Below are 20,678 nucleotides of genomic sequence, written 5' to 3'. Positions count from 1 at the left end.
ATGCTCTAGAGTCACAGCTGAAGGCCTGCATCTGCACAGGATGTTTTGGCTGCCCCATTTCCCTTTGGTTTTTCCTGCAAATGCCATTGCCCTTTCTGCCTCAACTGGAAGTGCCACAGATGTGCCAAACGGGGCCGGTGGGCCGTATGCCAAAGGCAGTGTAGTCTGGAAAAGAGGAATGAAGAATAGCCTTCTCCATTTACAAACCATACCAAAGAAGCCATAAGTGTGTCTCAGCACCAATAAAAGACAACTGGCAATTCAGAAGGAAATGTTTTCTGAAGGGGTCAGAGGGAGGGGAATCTTCCAAACGACTTGATGCTTCAAAAACTTTATTTAATTATAATCCTATCTATAAACCTATACTACAAAACTACTTAACAATCCTACTCTAGAGTCCTACTCTACAATCCTACTCTAACTTGGTAATAATATCTTCATCGTTAGATTCTCGTCTTCTTCGTCTTCTTCGTCTTCTTCATCTTCACTGAGTTGATGAGCAGTGCCAGGATGGACGTTGGCTTGGCTGCTGTTACAAATGGATGCTAATCCACAGGAAAAAAAACAACAAAGAACAGTGAACCATGACCTTCCAAGCTCAGTGCTTCACAGACTCAATCAGGATCCCTCTAGCTCCTAGAAAGATCCAGAAAGTAAAACAATGGGACCATCTGTTCCCCACTCATCATGTGCAGGAGCTTGCCATCACAGGCAAACCTGGCCTCATTTATTCTGGTTTCTCCATCTTGCTGGGATTTTTGCCCTGCTAGTGCTCTAGAAATGGTGCTTTCTGTCCCTGGGGTTTCTTCCTTTCAGGAAGCTCCAATGACTCCCATAGGTCCCTGTCTTGGAAAGACAGGCACCATGCTAACTTTCACAGGCACACAGAGCAGTGTCTGCCTTTCCATGCCCTGCCCCTCCTGTGTGGGATGGCACCTTCCTTCCCAGCAGGGCCAGCCGAGTGGCGCTGGGTCCTGCAGTTCCCTCTCTGCCACACAACCTGGCAGTCAGCCTGGGCCAGTTCCCCTCTGCCTGAGCGTGCCAGGCAGCAGATGGGGCTGGGACAAGTCCCTCTCAGCTGTCCCTGTTTGTGTGCCAGAAACCTCTAAGGGTGGGGTGGGGGGCACAAACCAGGGCCCCTCAGAGGCTCACAGTGAGTCCCTCACAGCCCCTCCTGCCCACAGCCAAATCTCTCCAGAGTGCTGTGCCAGGACTGGCAGCCTTGGGTTCCTCCACCACCATTTCATGTCTCTCTACCCTGCATTGCTGTACTTCAGTTCTTTTACCATTAGATAAAACTGAACATCCCACCAAATCAGGGCAACAGAAACAGCCAGAAAACAGAGCACCTGTCCTCTCAGGAAATGCGGAGAGAGGTGGAGTTATTCAGTTTTGTGAAGAACAGGCCCCAGGGAGACTTTATTGCTGCTTTCCAAGATTTCAGAGTGGCTTTGAAGAAAGTGGGGGTAACCTTTTTTAACAGGGCCAGTTACAAGAGAGTGTGGGCAAATAGTTTTAAACACATGGGGATCTAATCAGAGTAGGTCTAAGGAAGACCTTCTTTTCTCGGAGCATGGTGCCACCCTGGCACAGGTTGTCCCAAGAGCTTGTAGGTGTCCCCATCCCTGGAATCATTCCAGGTCAGGTGGGATAGGACTCTGAGCAACCTGATCTCTTTAAAGATGTCCCTGCTCATTGCAGGTTACTTGGACCAGAGGACTTTCCAGAGCCCTGCCAGCCCAGCCCACTCTAGGATTCCTCACTGTTTTCATTTGAACATCACCAAGAGTGGAGGTGAGGAGGAAGGGGGCTCATCTGATGCCTCGGACCTCGGTGGAGGAGGAGCCCATCCCTCAGACACTGTTTCACCTCAGCCCCTTGGCATTTTACCTGCAGGAGCCTCTTGGCAGACCAGCGCTGCTCTTTGTCTGTCTGCAGGCAGCAGCTCAGGAAGTCACGCAGGGAAGGTGAGAATCGGTTGGGTTTACGCAGCTGTGGTCTCTCTCCTCTGGCTATCGGGAGTTCAGCCTGCAGGAAAAGGAAACACGAGGCTCCACCTGCTTCTTTCCCATCTGTAACTGCTCTCCCAGAGCCCACTGTTTAAACTCCACTCTGCAGAGCAGTTTCTGGTAAGATGGAGATGGTAAAGGAAAGATGACTTTCCTTTACCAACAAAAAAACACGGCTTTTCCAACATCCCGCTGATCCTGCCTTGGCAGTCAATTTCATTGACTGACCCAGTTAGTGGGAGCTACATCAGCAAAGCTTGTTTCCTTCTTGGAGGATTCACACCACCTTGACAGGCTTTTCAGAAGATGGACTCTGCTACACTAACGCTACTGTTTCCAAGGATTAGTACATGAAAGGCATCTCTGCAGTGCTTGTTGGTCCCTTAAGCACAGCGGTCATAAACCAAAACTCATTGAGCTTCTTGTCCTCTTCTAGAAAACAGAGGTGCATGGGAGGCAAGAATGGAGATCCACCAGGTATTCCTCAGGGTGAGGAAACAAACATTTGGAATCTCATATTCAACACAGACCCTTTAAGACGCCTGCACAAATGTATTGGGATGAAAATGCCGGCTTAGGCACACAGGAGCCACCTGCAGCTCTGTCTCTCAGCTGCAAGTTTCAGCCTCTTTATGTGGCAAAAGGAAACCTTTCCAAGGTTAAATCAGAAGAAGAAGCACCATCCCGATGGTCACCCTCTGCTCATTTGTATACTCAAGTCAATGCATTAATGGCGTCCCCATCGCAAAAAATGTCTGTAAGAAGTGGGAGGTTTTGACAGCTCTCCGTGACACCAGGCTGCAGCCTGGTCTCCAGAAAAATGCCCATCACAATAGTAACAGCTCTGTGCTGGTGGCACTGAACTAGATGGTGACCAAAAAGACTTTGTTATTATCCTCTTCAACCCAGAGGAAAATTTGCAAGCCCAAGACAGCAAGCACACTCCCCTGGAGTATAAATAATTATGGCAGCTTTCTTTCCTTTTCCCACACCCTCAGAGGTCACAAAGGGGGCTTTATCCTGTCTCTCTGCAACTGAGCTCAGCCACTGGACATGGTGGGGAGCTGGAGTCCTCACTGCCCTTAGCACTGTGCAAGCCAGGGATGGCCCTGCTCCTATGGTAAAGGAACACAGCACCAGCATCAACTGCCCACGTTGGATCCCAGCCCCAGGCACCAGGCTGCAAGCTCATCAACTTTTTAAAAGACCCAGAAACAGCCAAGGGTTTAGAGTAACTGCAGTCAGAGAAAAACACATCCTCAACTTATCCAGGCCACCCACACACATGACTGAGCAATGTACAGATTATTTGAAAGCCTGAAAGTTTTGAAGACCCACAGGACTTGGAAAAGATGCTACAGTGTGGAGGAAAATCAATGTGCTGTGGTTAAAAAAAGAAAAAGGAAGCAAAACTGTTGGGGAAGATGAAACCGGAAAACCTTTACAAATATGTATGCCTGGCAAAAGATTTTGAGAATATGGAAACTGTAAGCGAGATTGAAATGAAAGTAAGCTTTGAGATAGTTACTAGCCTTAGTTACTGAACAACTGGAAAACAATGGTATGGCCAGCTGAAGGTAATCCCCTTTTGATTAAACAACACCCTCTGCTGGCAGACAGGTCCAAGGGTCAGAGCAGACCCTACTAGCTTGGCAGAAGGGGTCCAAAGAGTAGTTTTTAGGGTTTAAAATGTAACACAGTATGATAATGTAATGATTCTTATAGGCTGTAGGTAAATACTCTAGTATTTGTATCTTGGACTAGATTAGTTAGTGAAAATTTGAACATTCTGCACAGAAGAAGATTTATTGTCTTGTAACAGGAACTTCCTCACTCTTTCGGGTCTCTCTTTTGGGCTCCTCTTTCGGGCCTGCTCCGAGCTGTGGCTGGCAGCTCCAAGCAGGGCCCTGCATCCACTCCCTTTGCAATAAACCGAAAGTTCCAAGACCTGGCTTCAAAGATCTCTCGTCTCCATCCATCCCGACCGTCCTACACACTGTCACTCCTACACAAAACTACTTGGGCATTGCTTTGGTGGTTGTGTCTTTCTTCTTTTTCTTTTTCATTTTCCTTTCTTTTCCGATAAAATTGAAACTGGGAAGGTGTAACGTCAATTTCTTAGGATATTTATCACATGTCTAACCTCTCTACTGAAAAATTCTTGCCCTTCAGAGACAGAGCACCAGCGGAGTTCAAAAAGCAAATGAGAAATGTCAGGCAGGTTGCAGGCCAAAATGCCAGGTTTCTGAACTGCTACTTCCCTTCTGATGCAACCGAATTTACAGCAGATGCTGATGTGCTGCAGGGACATGTTTAGAAGGGGACCTTGGTGGAAGTGGTGCCAGCAGATGGCAATGGGATTTGTCCAATGGCACACAGGACATGGGACAGGTGAGAAAGACAAGTGGGATCAGGGAGTATTTGCACCTTACCGAAACAGGAGTTTCATTCCTGTGAGGAAGTTCTCGTTCCACCATTTCGATGCCCACGATTCCAAAAGACCATATGTCCACTTTGGGGCCATATGGTTGACCTGTCAGCACTTCAGGCGCCATCCAGCCAGAAATGCCGGCCACTGAGCTCCGTCTATGCTGCTCAGGGGTGAGCTGAGCAAAGAGGCCAAAGTCAGCTGTGGACAAATAAACATACCATGAAAGCCAGGTCAAGTTAGGAAATCAAGCAAAAGAATTCCCCACTCTCAGTCTATGTGTTGTTGAATCTCCTGAAGAACTGTCCACACTCAGTTTCCTTGGGGCTTTAGCCAAGGAAGTATGGAATTGGCCACTTCCAAAAAAATCACATTTTTTTTAACGCTGCTCACAGCAGTGGCCTTTATTCCCCTGAAGCTTTAGATTGTAGCTCCCTCCCTCTGGAAGAGACACAAACACACCAACGCCACTCTTGACTTCTCCTGGTTCCTTAGACCTCTGTGCACGTTGCAACCGTGCCTTCAGCTCAGAGCGGTGGGTCCCTGCACTGCCACCAGCACCATTTCTGGGGAGTTGGCAGCCACTCAAAGCAGCCCCTCACCCCACATCCCTGAACGCTGCACCTGACCAGGAATATACTGACCCAGCTTGACAGAGCCGTCGGTTCTGAGAAGGATGTTGTCACTCTTCACATCTCGGTAGATCACGTGGTTCCAGTGAAGAAAATCCAATCCTTGCAGGCACTGAGAGAGAAAACAGAAGCAGGAGGGCAAAAATTAGTGATTTCATCACACAAGAAAGGAAACAGAGTCTCTAAAAGATTCCCTCTGCATGGGAATGGCGAGTAATGGCAGAACACAGTGCCATTGAGAGGAAGAGTTGCTGCTCCAACACTTGCAGAGCAGGACTTTTCTAAGGAAAGGCATGTCAGCTTTTGAAAGAGCAACAGCACCTGCTGTTGTAGACTGTCCCCTGCAAACCAGCCAGGATGACTGCTGCTGCAGTGGATGTGCTTTCTCCATGCAGAGGGCAAAGGAGGGGTTTGGCCAAGAAAGAAAAAAGTCCCTCTCTTTGGTGTGAAGCGGATCACTTTTGGGTGGGAGGCTGCATGACGAGAGTTTTGTTGCTGGCCTCAGCACAGACTTGAAGTATCACATCAGTCACCTTCCTGAAGCAAAGAGCATTTTGGCTGCACTACTGTCCTTTTCAGTTGAGGACTGTGAGAAAGGAGTCTCTGTTTTTTCTCAGCTGATCATTTCAAATCCTGCCACCAGCACCTTTGCTTTTACAGGCAAGGAATGCAGTGCGGACAGGCTCAAGATACAAGTTTAGGGAGGCAAGGTGGAGAAGAGCAAATACAAATACAGGAGGCAGAGTGAGAATACAACAGCAGGAGATAAGAGTACAAGAACTGAGTACAGTGAGTGCAGGAGCACTGGCAGGCAGTTCCCTTGAGATGCTTTTACTTACCCATAGCATACCAGCACTAGAAAAACAAAGTTTATACATGAAACCTCTCCTGTTCTGAGCCTCTGTTTCCCAGACTATCCTGCCCAAGCCCTCGGAAGCACAGGTGGGCTTGCTGACCTCTCGACTGATGACTGCTATCTCGTCTTCAGACAGGTAGATCTTGCTGATGGCATCGCTCAGAGTGCCTCCATCCATGAACTCCATGACCAGCCAGAATTGATTATCCAAAAGATAGCTGAAAGAAGGAAACAAGAGCATGGAGGTAAACATGCATGGTTAGTTTATTTTCTTGGTTCTTATTTCCAAGTCCCTGTGTGACAAGGACAGAAGAAAAGGAACAGACATTCCCTCTAGGCTGTGCATTGTTTGAAACCTGTCTCAAGAAGAAAGGCACAGCTTTGGAAAAGGAGATGTCTTAAATAGCCAGCAAGTAAAAACTGCAGTATAGGAACAGATAAAAAACTTGTCACACTGCGTGTTTCTGGAAATAACCACCTAGTCTTCCTGGCATGCAAAGCAATGGAAAAGAGGGGACACAATCCAAGGAAAATCCATGTTAGTTTACCCAGACGTAAGAGGACTGTTGAAAAAAGTCAAGTCCCAAAATAATGTGGTGGCTGTGAACTTACAGGCTATTAATTTAATTAGATATGACTGATGCAGATTTTTGAATAATTTTCAAACTATGTGTGCCAGGGAATACTCCTGCAGACAAGATGCACTCTCTTCCCATCCACCGGAGATGAGCAGAGCAGTAATAATTAACCAATAATTACAGCTCTGTTTTGTGCCAGTGAACAATCTTGCATGTTTGCAATATGTAAACAAATATTTACAACAACTCACCTGCCTAAATAGTTGACCACGTTGGGATTCCTATTTATCTTCACAGTCATGAGTTCATAGACTTTTAGTTCCTTCTTCGTCAGTTCTTGGAGATTTATTTTCTTTATGGCCACCTAAAATGACATTGAAAATCAGCAACTTGAGAAGTTGGTGGCACGAGACCACAAGGCACATGGAGCGAGTGATTTTGCAATGACACAGCCAAGCTGTGCCAAACTGCATTCTGATTAGGCATTGCAGTAATTAGGAACTGACATTGCAACAGCCCATTTCTCTGCTCCCTTGGGGGCCAGTTACAGGACACGTGGCCACTGAAGTTTTGCCGTGTCCACTTGGTAACAGTGGTATCTCACCCACAAACCTATGAGCCCACTCCCTGCTGCTTTGTATGGGATTCAGCAGAAGTAATCCATGCCTTAATACTCTGTGGCTAATCCAGGGCTATGGGCAGGGCTTAGGGCTTCTAGGGACGCCTTGCAGATCTCTCCCTATGTGCAGTTCCCAAGTGCAGCACTGCAGGTGTCTGAGGAGCTACCGGTAACTCTCAGATGCATTTGCTGGCAACCAGAAGTGAGAATTCAGGACTCTGAAGCTGTCGCCCCAAAGAGCAGTGAGATGCTCTAAGGCACCACCTTTGCTTTAGCAATTGAGAGCGAGTGAGCACATCCTTGTCTGAAATGAACTGCTGCCCTGCGTGCCTTCCTTCTGGCAGCTGAGAAGGACAAAGACTGTCCCCAATGTATTTTGCAGGCTGGTACCAGTCTGTGTTTCTTTTGCCTCTTCAGCACAGCTCTACCCAAAGCTCTGGCCACAGCTGCTCACACCAGAGGGGAAAGCCCTCGAGTGCAGCAGAGTCTGAGGGGGCTGTTGACATTTACCTCTCCTCCTGTGGCTTTGTTGAGTGCTCTAACCACATGTCCAAAAGTCCTAGAAACAAAAAAGCAGCAAAGAAATTAGAAGCCATTTAGCTCTTGCAGTGAAAGCCAGCCCACACAGGAGATCTCTGCTGCAAATGCCTAAGACCTGCAGGATGCAGGCGGGCTCTGCCAGAAGGCAGATGATGCATTTTCCTCTCAAGTGCATGGGCACTGGGCCTGTCCCTGAAGTGCTGCCATCTACTGCCTCAGCTCCTAAAGAGAGCTCCTTCTTTCATCTCAGGTTTCATGTTCTAAATTGCGCAGTTTTCATAGTTTTCATCCTGACCATGGAGAATTTCCTTCAGCAAACTCTTGGAAAGAAATGTTCCTGAGAACTGGTATCTGACAGCTATCAGGGAGTAGGTTGCACTTTCAGGCAAGCAAGTTTCTTCCCCTTTTATTAGTGTGGCTGTATGATTTGGAGAGATAGAAAAATGCTAAGGAAATTAACACAGAGCTGTCCCACACTTGAGAGACAAGGAGATCTTCCAGGCCCTGTTCCTTGCTGCAGGCAAGAGACCTTGGCAGCATGAAGATGTCTCTGACAATACCTTCAGGGCACACTCACAAATTCTGAGCAGCACTGAGAGATGGGACAATCTATCCCCAGTGTCTGAACATGGCAATAGATGTCTGTTTGCAGCTGGCCTCACTTCACACTGCATAGATATTCCACCAGAAAAACACCCGGCCCATGGTTATGGAGAAGTAACTGTGGTTGGACTCACCCGCTGCCAATATATTCCAGTTCAGAATATTTCCCCACGGGGTTTTCCATGTTCACTATTTTCCCTGAGGGAAACAAAATGCAAGATGCTCACTTTAAAGCAAAGATCCCAGCTTCCAGAAGATGCAAAAGGCAGCCCCAGAGCCTGAAGCTTTGAACTCTTTGTGGTCGCCTGGGTAACAACAGCAAGCAGGCCGACAGCTCTGCAGCACAGGTGGCCAGCACACAGACTGATTTTCTACAGCAGTTCCCGTGGGGAAATGTCTCTAAATGTCCCTGGGACACCAATCTCAGGAAAAACATTTGGTACAGCTATGCTGAAACATGCACACAATACACTGTCCCTCAGAGAAGAAATACAGCAGACGTACTCAGTTGCTCCAGGGAGTCATCCTTGATCTCCTGGTGCTGAGCAGCGCTGGAGATGGGCAAACTGCCCCGGCTCCACTTCCCAGGTTGGGGAGCAAAGGCTCCTTTAGACAATGCTGCTGCTGCAGCAGGTTTGACAAAGCCCTTGTGGATCTGGAACAAGAAATGAGTTTGTCAGAAAGGCGCCTTGCAGAGATTAGCCTGAAATTCCATTGCAAATGCAAGCCCTTGGTAAGGTTCTGTCAGCCACATGCAGGGCTCTTAAATGGGTTTTTTCTGATGTCCACTTCTCAAACTGGATGGGTCAAAACCAAAGGTTAGTTCTACTCAAGTTCATGGCCAGATTCATGTTCCATTTTCATGGATTTTCTGAAGGATCACTGCCACAATGACCATTCTGCTTCCTCTCAAGGATTCCTTTCCCACTCGAAGGGCTTCAGACACATTTGCAGCTCCTTGTTCAAATGTTCTGCCTCCTCCCACTGTGTCCTCTTTTCCTGCACCATCTTCAGGTCATGCTCAACTTGTAGTAACTTTGGTGGGGACAGTTCCTGTACCTCATGCCAGGCCTGGGGCTCTTCATTGCCACTCATTTGCTGGAAGGCTTTGCAGGCTGCCCGGCGAGATGTCAACATTTGCACCTCAAGTCAAACAGAAGAAAGCAGTCAGAGACTACGGCTTATCCCTGTCAGTCAAGAGTCATTGACTGTGAGGAAAGGGAAAGAACAGATTTACAAGGGGTACAGACAGCTTGTTTCAATCCTCCGTCTGGGTCACCATGTTCCCCTGTAAAAACACCTCAAGAAACAAGGAGAGCAGGAACAGGCCAGCAAGAATCAATTTGGATGACTGCTGGCCAAAAGGCCAAAGGACAAGTCCCACTGTCCAGGGCAGCAGTTGAGATTCAGCACACCAGGAAATGTCCTTCAGAGTGTCTGGGGTACACACTACAGCAGGATGGCACTCAGAGGCATCAACTCACTCCCTGAAGCCCTGCACTGGAAAAGCAAGAAGGGCAGAAACCACCAGTTTGGTGACTGCAGTGGCTATCCCTCTTTCACTCACTTGCTTTTGTAGAGCCTGAGGGAGACGATTAAGTTTTTCTCTGATGATTTTCATTTCTTCTTCCAGCCTCTTCTCCTTTGCCTTCATCTTAGTGACAATTTTCTGAAACTCCGTGTCCAGCTGTTTCTTCAAGTTCTGTAAAATACAAGAGAGAGGATCTTTCATGAGTGGAGTGGCTGCCACTCTTTCACTCACCTGGTCTTGTTGATCGCCCCTCTGCTGACGGAGATTCATCCCCTCTTGAATTCCTCTCATGTCTTCCTTGTTCCCCTTCTTCACTTCCATGATGGCACTCTGAGCCCCGGGCAGCTCTGCTTGTGACTCTGCCTTGATGTTCTGTACACACAAATGCAGAGCAAGTGACTGGGAGCTGCCATCAGGCTCAGCTTTTTCCTCTTGCAGCTTCAAAATCCCATTTATTCAGCCACTTCTTTCTGCTTCCCTGCCCACCTCTGCTTCCAGTGCAACCCTCCTGTCCCAGTGCTGACTTTGGCAGATTCCAAGGCTCTGTGCTTTCAGTGCCTCTGGGACTCCTGACCTCCTCAGTCCCAAGAGCTCCATTTTATGCCCCTTTTCCTGCCCTTCCCTCTGAAACCTGGCGAGTCAGGCTTACCTGGCCATTCTCCTGTGGCTCTTCCACCTGCTGCCTGAGCTGCTCTTCCTGCTCTCGGGCTGGGAACAGCTCTTCCCGAGTCTGCCATGGCATCTCTGACAAAGCAGGCTGCTCCTGCTCTTTCTCTGGAAGGACCTGCACAGAAAGCAAGAGAAGATGGGTTTTAACTTTCCAGACAACATTTGAGGGCCAAGACTCAAGGACTGATGGGCTCACACGTTCCCAAAGCACTGTGCTGCAGCTCTCCTGGGTCATTCTCTGCCCATGAGGAGGCACAGAAGCCAAAGTGACCCTGGCACTGCAATCAGGGGCCATCTGGGGCTGAAGCTCAAGCAGCCTCTGAGGCAGCTGACAGGGAAGGTGTGGCATTTCTCAAGGGTCTGCTGAGGGCCTCCCTCTGCTTCTGCCTTGCTCTGTTTGTCTTTCAGTAGTGACTGACACCCCACCCTGTCCCACAGCTCCATCCTGGCTCTGCAGGTGGCTTCCTCTGTGAGCTCAGCCCTTGTGAGAGACACTTCTGGAGTTCATGTTCTCTTCACCAACTAAAACATGGAATTCTTCCACCTCTCTGGGACAGGCTGAACATTAAAGCATTAACGGGGGGCTTCAGGAAGAAGAGGCTGGAGGAGGAAACCATGTCTGAGGGGAAAAAAACCACCACATCTGGAGGAGGAAACAGCTCTGCCTGCTCAGAATCGGTCATCAGAACATGTCTTTAATCCTCTCCTGAAAGGGATGCTTTACGTGAACTTTGCACCTCCAACTGCTTTGAACCAGAGCCAAGAAGATTCAATTATGCAAATGTTACATAGATAGATAGATAGATAGATAGATAGATAGATAGATAGAGAGAGAGACAGACAGACAGATCTCACTTTTATAATCTCTCTTTACTATCAGTTTTGTTCCTACATACATCAACACTTGGTAGCCATTGCCCCAGTCAGCAGCAATCCCGAGATTGCTCTCCTGTTCCTTCAATAAACCACACTCTCAGGGAATCTGGAGCATTTAGGTCCTTATGGAATACAAGAAGATCCAGAGCATTGCACTGGGAACTGCACTCTTGCAGCATCTGTGCTTGGCCAAGTGCTTCTCTTGGACTCGACCACACTGACACTGCTAAAGGGGCTGCAATCAGGAATAAAGGCCAGGCCCTCCCAGCTCCTCTTATCTTTGAGAACCAGCTGGAATGCAAGAGCATTGATTTCCTGCTCAATTCCCAAACACCACACCTCCTGATTTCCTGGGTTGCAAAAAGACACAGGGACTGTTAATATGAAAGCGAAGAGCAAGGCCCTGTTGACTGGCCTGGCACCACAACAGCTCCCTGCCCCAAACAATGTGTTCTCATGCAAAAATACTGCATCCTCCAGAAAGGCCCCCTTACAAAAGAAAATGCAACCAGAATCTTTACAAGTGCAGGAAAAGAGTAGGAAAGATGGAAGAAAATCCACTTGCATTGCTAAAAACCAAGAAATTGAACAGGAATACTCCTCCGAATAAAGGAACAAAAACAAGACAGAAGAGCGACAGATGCCAGTGGAAAAAGCACTAGGATAACGTGAGGAGATATTTGCCGATGAAACAGCCCGTGTGGCAAGCACTGTCATGTATGGATCCATGGAAGTGTGCCTGAAGGTCTTTCACGAGGCTCCCGTTGTCCAGTTGTCCAGGCTAAAGCTCCCTCAGCACATCCTCCTTGGCCTTGCGCTCCACACCCTTCCCCAGCTCCCATGTCCTTCTCTGCACACCCTCCAGCCCCTCAAGGACTTTCTGCTTCAGAGGGGCCCACATGTGGACACAGCACTCCCAGCTATGGCCACAGTGCTGCCCAGCCCAGGGGGACGGTCACTGCCCTGCTCCTGCTGCCCCACTGCTGATGACAAAGGCCAGGATACCCTTGGCCTTCTTGGCCACCTGACCAGGAACGGGCCCACCTTCAGGTTCTCTTGACTGCCCAGCAACAAAGTTGCCCATTGGACTCAAAATACAGCATCCACCATTTCAAAATGTCCTTCCTCTTCTGAGCAACACAAGACTGCAGTCATGGACTTGCAGCTTCACCCCCCTCGCCCCGCCTCCAGGCTGCAATGCTCTTTTCAAAGCTGCAGACTACACCAAAAAATGCATCCACAGAACCTTGCTTTTTGCCTCACAAGAGGGCTTCACAATTATAAACTTAGTTTCTTTGGCCAGGTCTTGTCCCCCACAGATTCATGGACAACACACTCGTCTACTTGCAGCTTATCAATAGTCACAAGACAGCTGAGCCGCACACTTTGTAGAACTGAATAAATACTCAAGCAACTGCAGACCCGTTTCACCAGCCACACACATGTTTCCACAAAGGGAAAGCAAACAAACCAAACCCTGAGACCTCCAGCACTACCTCGTGCGCCCTTGGCCATGGGCCTGCAGAAGCCCAAGAGACAGAGCTTCACTGAGTTGAGCAGCCACACCCTCACCCTGAGGCAACAGGCTTTGGTGCCTAAACATGACAGGTCCAAGGCCAATTTCTAGCTGGAGGTCACTGCCTGCAGGAAATCGCTGGGTCCTGGCAGGACTCCAGCACTCAGCATCCTCGGCCAGCAACAGCAAGAGCTGGCTGGTCAGAAACTTCAGCTCTGCCTTGCACTAAAAACAGCCCCACCCACAACAGGCACTTACTGGCTCCAAAGAGTCAGCCTCAGGCGTGACCCGTGATGGAGCCTTGTGGTCAAACTGCTCCATTTGCTCCTCTTTGGCTTCTTCACCAGGAGCAGAGGGAGCCAGGGCAGACACTGCTGTTGTCTCGATCATCTGTGGCAAGAGAGAAGCATGAGGGACAGGCCATTACCTATCATTTAAAACCGTATTTCTTCTCACATCTACCACCATATCTTGCAAGGAAAATTGAGAAACTTTGATTACAATGGGATTCTAAAGTGATCTCAGGTATTAACATTGGCTACTACAACTGTAATGCAACTTGCTCTGATTTAAATATCCCAACCTGTCTACTATCAGGTGACAATGATCGATCTGTGTAACTGACCTTTTAAATCTTGATAGCTCGGAAATGCAAAAGCAAAACTTTCAGTGCTGTGTTGCCCTAAAGACAGCACCACCCACAACTGGCACTTACTGGCTCAGGAGATTCAGCCTCAGGCGTGACCCGTGATGGAGCCTTGTGGTCAAACTGCTCCATTTGCTCCTCTTTGGCTTCTTCACCAGGAGCAGAGGGAGCCAGGGCAGACACTGCTGTTGTCTCTATCATCTGTGGCAAGAGAGAAGCATGAGGGACAGGCCATTACCTATCATTTAAAATTGCATTTCTTCTCACATCTACCACCATATCTTGCAAAGAAAATTAAGAAACTTTGATTACAATGGGATTCTAAATTGCTCTCATGTATTAAAATTGGCTACTACAACTGTAATGCAACTTGCTCTGATTTAAATATCCCAACCTGTCTACTATCAGGTGACAATGATCGATCTGTGTAACTGATCATTTAAATCTTGATAGCTCGGTATTGCAAAAGCAAAACTTTCAGTGCTGTGTTGCACTAAATACAGCACCACCCACAACTGGCACTTACTGGCTCCGAAGATTCAGGCTCTGGTGTGACCACTGATAGAGCCTTGTGGTCAAACTGCTCAATTTGCTCCTCTTCGGCTTCTTCACCAGGAGTAGAGGGAGCCAGGGCAGACACTGCTGGTGTCTCTATCATCTGTGGCAAGAGAGGAGCATGAGGGATAGACTGTTATCTATCATTTATAACCTCATTTCTGTTCACATCTACCACCATATCTTGCAAGGAAAATTGAGAAACTTTGATAACAATGGGATTCTAAGGTGCTCTCATAGTATTAAATTTGGCTACTACAACTGTAATGCAACTTGCTCTGATTTAAATATCCCAACCTGTCTACTATCAGGTGACAATGATCTATTTGTGTAACTGACCTTTTAAATCTTGATAGCTCGGAAATGCAAAAGCAAAACTTTCAGTGCTCTGTTGCACTAAAGACAGCACCACCCACAACTGGCACTTACTGGCTCCGAAGATTCAGGTTCTGGTGTGACCCGTGATGGAGCCTTGTGGTCAAACTGCTCAATTGGCTCCTCCGTGGCTTCCTCACCAGGAGCAGAGGGAGCCAGGGCAGACACTGCTGTTGTCTCTATCATCTGTGGCAAGAGAGAAGCATGAGGGACAGGCCATTACCTATCATTTAAAACCGCATTTCTTCTCACATCTACCACCATATCTTGCAAGGAAAACTGAGAAACTTTGATTACAATGGGATTCTAAATTGCTCTCATGTATTAAAATTGGCTACTACAACTGTAATGCAACTTGCTCTGATTTAAATATCCCAACCTGTCTACTATCAGGTGACAATGATCGATCTGTGTAACTGACCTTTTAAATCTTGATAGCTCAGAAATTCAAAGCAAAACTTTCAGTGCTGGGTTGCACTAAAGACAGCACCACCCAAGACTGGCACTTACTGGCTCAGGAGATTCAGCCTCAGGCGTGACCCGTGATGGAGCCTTGTGGTCAAATTGCTCAATTTGCTCCTCTTTAGGTTCTTCACCAGGAGCAGAGGGAGCCAGGGCAGACACTGCTGTTGTCTCTATCATCTGTGGCAAGAGAGAAGCATGAGGGACAGGCCATTACCTATCATTTAAAACCGTATTTCTTCTCACATCTACCACCATATCTTCCAAGGAAAATTGAGAAACTTTGATTACAATGGGATTCCTAAGGTGCTCTCATGTATTAAAATTGGCTACTACAACTGTAATGCAACTAGCTCTGATTTAAATATCCCAACCTGTCTACTATCAGGTGACAATGATCGATCTGTGTAACTGACATTGTAAGTCTTGAAAGCTAAGAAATGCAAAAGCGAAACTTGCTGCTCCACTTTGCACTAAAGACAGCACCACCCACAACTGGTACTTACTGGCTCAGGAGATTCAGCCTCAGGCGTGACCCGTGATGGAGCCTTGTGGTCAAACTGCTCCATTTGCTCCTCTTTGGCTTCTTCACCAGGAGCAGAGGGAGCCAGGGCAGACACTGCTGTTGTCTCTATCATCTGTGGCAAGAGAGAAGCATGAGGGACAGGCCATTACCTATCATTTAAAACTGTATTTCTTCTCACATCTACCACCATATCTTGCAAGGAAAATTGAGAAACTTTGATAACAATGGGATTCAAAGATGCTCTCATAGTATTGAAATTGGCTAAAACAACTCTAATTCAAATTGCTCTGAATTAAGTATTCCACGCTGCCTACTATCAGGTTACAATGATCTATTTGTGTAACTGACCTTTTAAATCTTGATAGCTCGGAAATGCAAAAGCAAAACTTTCAGTGCTGTGTTGCACTAAACACATCACCACCCACAACTGGCACTTACTGGCTCAGGAGATTCAGCCACAGGCGTTACCACTGATGGAGCCTTGAGGTCATACTCCTCAATTTCCTCCTCCACAGCTTCCTCACCAGGAGCAGAGGGAGCCAGGGCAGACACTGCTGTTGTCTCGATCATCTGTGGCAAGAGAGAAGCATGAGGGACAGGCCATTACCTATCATTTAAAACCGTATTTCTTCTCACATCTACCACCATATCTTGCAAGGAAAATTGAGAAACTTTGATTACAATGGGATTCCTAAGGTGCTCTCATGTATTAAAATCGGCTACTACAACTGTAATGCAACTAGCTCTGATTTAAATATCCCAACCTGTCTACTATCAGGTGACAATGATCGATCTGTGTAACTGACATTGTAAGTCTTGAAAGCTAAGAAATGCAAAAGCGAAACTTGCTGCTCTACTTTGCACTAAAGACAGCACCACCCACAACTGGTACTTACTGGCTCAGGAGATTCAGCCACAGGCGTTACCACTAATGGAGCCTTGTGGTCAAACTGCTTAATTTGCTCCTCTTTGGCTTCTTCACCAGGAGCAGAGGGAGCCAGGGCAGACACTGCTGTTGTCTCTATCATCTGTGGCAAGAGAGAAGCATGAGGGACAGGCCATTACCTATCATTTAAAACCGCATTTCTTCTCACATCTACCACCATATCTTGCAAGGAAAACTGAGAAACTTTGATTACAATGGGATTCTAAATTGCTCTCATGTATTAAAATTGGCTACTACAACTGTAATGCAACTTGCTCTGATTTAAATATCCCAACCTGTCTACTATCAGGTGACAATGATCGATCTGTGTAACTGACCTTTTAAATCTTGATAGCTCAGAAATTCAAAGCAAAACTTTCAGTGCTGGGTTGCACTAAAGACAGCACCACCCAAGACTGGCACTTACTGGCTCAGGAGATTCAGCCTCAGGCGTGACCCGTGATGGAGCCTTGTGGTCAAATTGCTCAATTTGCTCCTCTTTAGGTTCTTCACCAGGAGCAGAGGGAGCCAGGGCAGACACTGCTGTTGTCTCTATCATCTGTGGCAAGAGAGAAGCATGAGGGACAGGCCATTACCTATCATTTAAAACCGTATTTCTTCTCACATCTACCACCATATCTTCCAAGGAAAATTGAGAAACTTTGATTACAATGGGATTCCTAAGGTGCTCTCATGTATTAAAATTGGCTACTACAACTGTAATGCAACTTGCTCTGATTTAAATATCCCAACCTGTCTACTATCAGGTGACAATGATCGATCTGTGTAACTGATCATTTAAATCTTGATAGCTCGGTATTGCAAAAGCAAAACTTTCAGTGCTGTGTTGCACTAAATACAGCACCACCCACAACTGGCACTTACTGGCTCCGAAGATTCAGGCTCTGGTGTGACCACTGATAGAGCCTTGTGGTCAAACTGCTCAATTTGCTCCTCTTCGGCTTCTTCACCAGGAGTAGAGGGAGCCAGGGCAGACACTGCTGTTGTCTCTATCATCTGTGGCAAGAGAGGAGCATGAGGGATAGACTGTTATCTATCATTTATAACCTCATTTCTTTTCACATCTACCACCATATCTTGCAAGGAAAATTGAGAAACTTTGATAACAATGGGATTCTAAGGTGCTCTCATAGTATTAAATTTGGCTACTACAACTGTAATGCAACTTGCTCTGATTTAAATATCCCAACCTGTCTACTATCAGGTGACAATGATCTATTTGTGTAACTGACCTTTTAAATCTTGATAGCTCGGAAATGCAAAAGCAAAACTTTCAGTGCTCTGTTGCACTAAAGACAGCACCACCCACAACTGGCACTTACTGGCTCCGAAGATTCAGGTTCTGGTGTGACACGTGATGGACCCTTGTGGTCAAACTGCTCAATTGGCTCCTCCGTGGCTTCCTCACCAGGAGCAGAGGGAGCCAGGGCAGACACTGCTGTTGTCTCTATCATCTGTGGCATGAGAGAAGCATGAGGGACAGGCCATTACCTATCATTTAAAACCGCATTTCTTCTCACATCTACCACCATATCTTGCAAGGAAAACTGAGAATCTTTGATTACAATGGGATTCTAAATTGCTCTCATGTATTAAAATTGGCTACTACAACTGTAATGCAACTTGCTCTGATTTAAATATCCCAACCTGTCTACTATCAGGTGACAATGATCGATCTGTGTAACTGACCTTTTAAATCTTGATTGCTCGGAAATGCAAAAGCAAAACTTTCAGTGCTGTATTGCACTAAAGACAGCCCCACCCACAACTGGCACTTACTGGCTCCGAAGATTCAGCCTCAGGCGTGACCCGTGATGGAGCCTTGTGGTCAAACTGCTCACTTTGCTCCTCTTTGGCTACTTCACCAGGAGCAGAGGGAGCCAGGGCAGACACTGCTGTTGTCTCGATCATCTGTGGCAAGAGAGAAGCATGAGGGACAGGCCATTACCTATCATTTAAAACCGTATTTCTTCTCACATCTACCACCATATCTTGCAAGGAAAATTGAGAAACTTTGATAACAATGGGATTCAAAGATGCTCTCATAGTATTGAAATTGGCTAAAACAACTCTAATTCAAATTGCTCTGAATTAAGTATTCCACGCTGCCTACTATCAGGTTACAATGATCTATTTGTGTAACTGACCTTTTAAATCTTGATAGCTCGGAAATGCAAAAGCAAAACTTTCAGTGCTGTGTTGCACTAAACACATCACCACCCACAACTGGCACTTACTGGCTCAGGGGATTCAGCCACAGGCGTTACCACTGATGGAGCCTTGAGGTCATACTCCTCAATTTCCTCCTCCACAGCTTCCTCACCAGGAGCAGAGGGAGCCAGGGCAGACACTGCTGTTGTCTCGATCATCTGTGGCAAGAGAGAAGCATGAGGGACAGGCCATTACCTATCATTTAAAATTGCATTTCTTCTCACATCTACCACCATATCTTGCAAGGAAAATTGAGAAACTTTGATTACAATGGGATTCTAAATTGCTCTCATGTATTAAAATTGGCTACTACAACTGTAATGCAACTTGCTCTGATTTAAATATCCCAACCTGTCTACTATCAGGTGACAATGATCGATCTGTGTAACTGACATTGTAAGTCTTGAAAGCTAAGAAATGCAAAAGAGAAACTGGCTGCTCTGCCTTGCACTAAAAACAGCCCAACCCACAACTGGCACTTACTGGCTCAGGAGATTCAGGCTCAGGCGTTACCACTGATGGAGCCTTGAGGTCATACTCCTCAATTTGCTCCTCCACGGCTTCTTCACCAGGAGGAGAGGGAGCCAGGGCAGACACTGGTGGTGTCTCTGTCATCTGTGGCAGGAGAGAAGCATGAGGGACAGACTGTTATCTATCATGTATAACCTCATTGCTTCTCACATCTACCACCATATCTTGCAAGGAAAATTGAGAATCTTTGATTACAATGGGATTCTAAAGTGCTCTCATGTATTAACATTGTCTACTACAACTGTAATACAACTTGCTCTGATTTAAATATCCCAACCTGTCTACTATCAGGTGACAATGATTGATTTGTGTAACTGACCTTTTAAATCTTGATAGCTCGGAAATGCAAAAGCAAAACTTTCCGTGCTGTGTTGCCCTAAAGACAGCACCACCCACAACTGGTACTTACTGGCTCAGGAGATTCAGCCTCAGGCGTGACCCGTGATGGAGCCTTATGGTCAAACTGCTCCATTTGCTCCTCTTTGGCTTCTTCACCAGGAGCAGAGGGAGCCAGGGCAGACACTGCTGTTGTCTCTATCATCTGTGGCAAGAGAGAAGCATGAGGGACAGGCCATTACCTATCATTTAAAACTGTATTTCTTCTCACATCTACCACCATATCTTGCAAGGAAAATTGAGAAACTTTGATAACAATGGGATTCAAAGATGCTCTCATAGTATTGAAATTGGCTAAAACAACTCTAATTCAAATTGCTCTGAATTAAGTATTCCACGCTGCCTACTATCAGGTTACAATGATCTATTTGTGTAACTGACCTTTTAAATCTTGATAGCTCGGAAATGCAAAAGCAAAACTTTCAGTGCTGTGTTGCACTAAACACATCACCACCCACAACTGGCACTTACTGGCTCAGGAGATTCAGCCACAGGCGTTACCACTGATGGAGCCTTGAGGTCATACTCCTCAATTTCCTCCTCCACAGCTTCCTCACCAGGAGCAGAGGGAGCCAGGGCAGACACTGCTGTTGTCTCGATCATCTGTGGCAAGAGAGAAGCATGAGGGACAGGCCATTACCTATCATTTAAAACCGTATTTCTTCTCACATCTACCACCATATCTTCCAAGGAAAATTGAGAAACTTTGATTACAATGGGATTCCTAAGGTGCTCTCATGTATTAAAATTGGCTACTACAACTGTAATGCAACTAGCTCTGATTTAAATATCCCAACCTGTCTACTATCAGGTGACAATGATCGATCTGTGTAACTGACATTGTAAGTCTTGAAAGCTAAGAAATGCAAAAGCGAAACTTGCTGCTCCACTTTGCACTAAAGACAGCACCACCCACAACTGGTACTTACTGGCTCAGGAGATTCAGCCTCAGGCGTGACCCGTGATGGAGCCTTGTGGTCAAACTGCTCCATTTGCTCCTCTTTGGCTTCTTCACCAGTAGCAGAGGGAGCCAGGGCAGACAGTGCTGTTGTCTCTATCATCTGTGGCAAGAGAGAAGCATGAGGGACAGGCCATTACCTATCATTTAAAATTGCATTTCTTCTCACATCTACCACCATATCTTGCAAAGAAAATTAAGAAACTTTGATTACA

General features: G+C 46.7%; 1 protein-coding gene across 1 annotated transcript; it reads right to left on the bottom strand.

Annotated features, from left to right (window-relative positions):
• Positions 1–315: 315 nt before the first annotated feature.
• LOC140681906 (serine/threonine-protein kinase PAK 3-like) lies at positions 316–13,188 on the bottom strand. Its single transcript, XM_072922607.1, has 13 exons — positions 13,116–13,188; positions 10,446–10,580; positions 9,833–10,168; positions 9,325–9,408; positions 8,770–8,920; positions 8,400–8,463; positions 7,633–7,681; positions 6,755–6,867; positions 6,026–6,143; positions 5,082–5,181; positions 4,442–4,638; positions 1,891–2,028; positions 316–545 (listed from the first exon to the last, which is right to left on the bottom strand). The coding sequence occupies exons 1-13, from the start codon at positions 13,176–13,178 to the stop codon at positions 444–446; spliced, it is 1,650 nt and encodes a 549-aa protein (XP_072778708.1). The 5' UTR covers positions 13,179–13,188; the 3' UTR covers positions 316–443.
• Positions 13,189–20,678: the final 7,490 nt, after the last annotated feature.

This window comes from Taeniopygia guttata, chromosome Z (genome assembly GCF_048771995.1).
Source record: "Taeniopygia guttata chromosome Z, bTaeGut7.mat, whole genome shotgun sequence".
Lineage (NCBI taxonomy): Eukaryota > Metazoa > Chordata > Aves > Passeriformes > Estrildidae > Taeniopygia > Taeniopygia guttata.
This window is presented reverse-complemented; position numbering and strand designations above follow the sequence as displayed.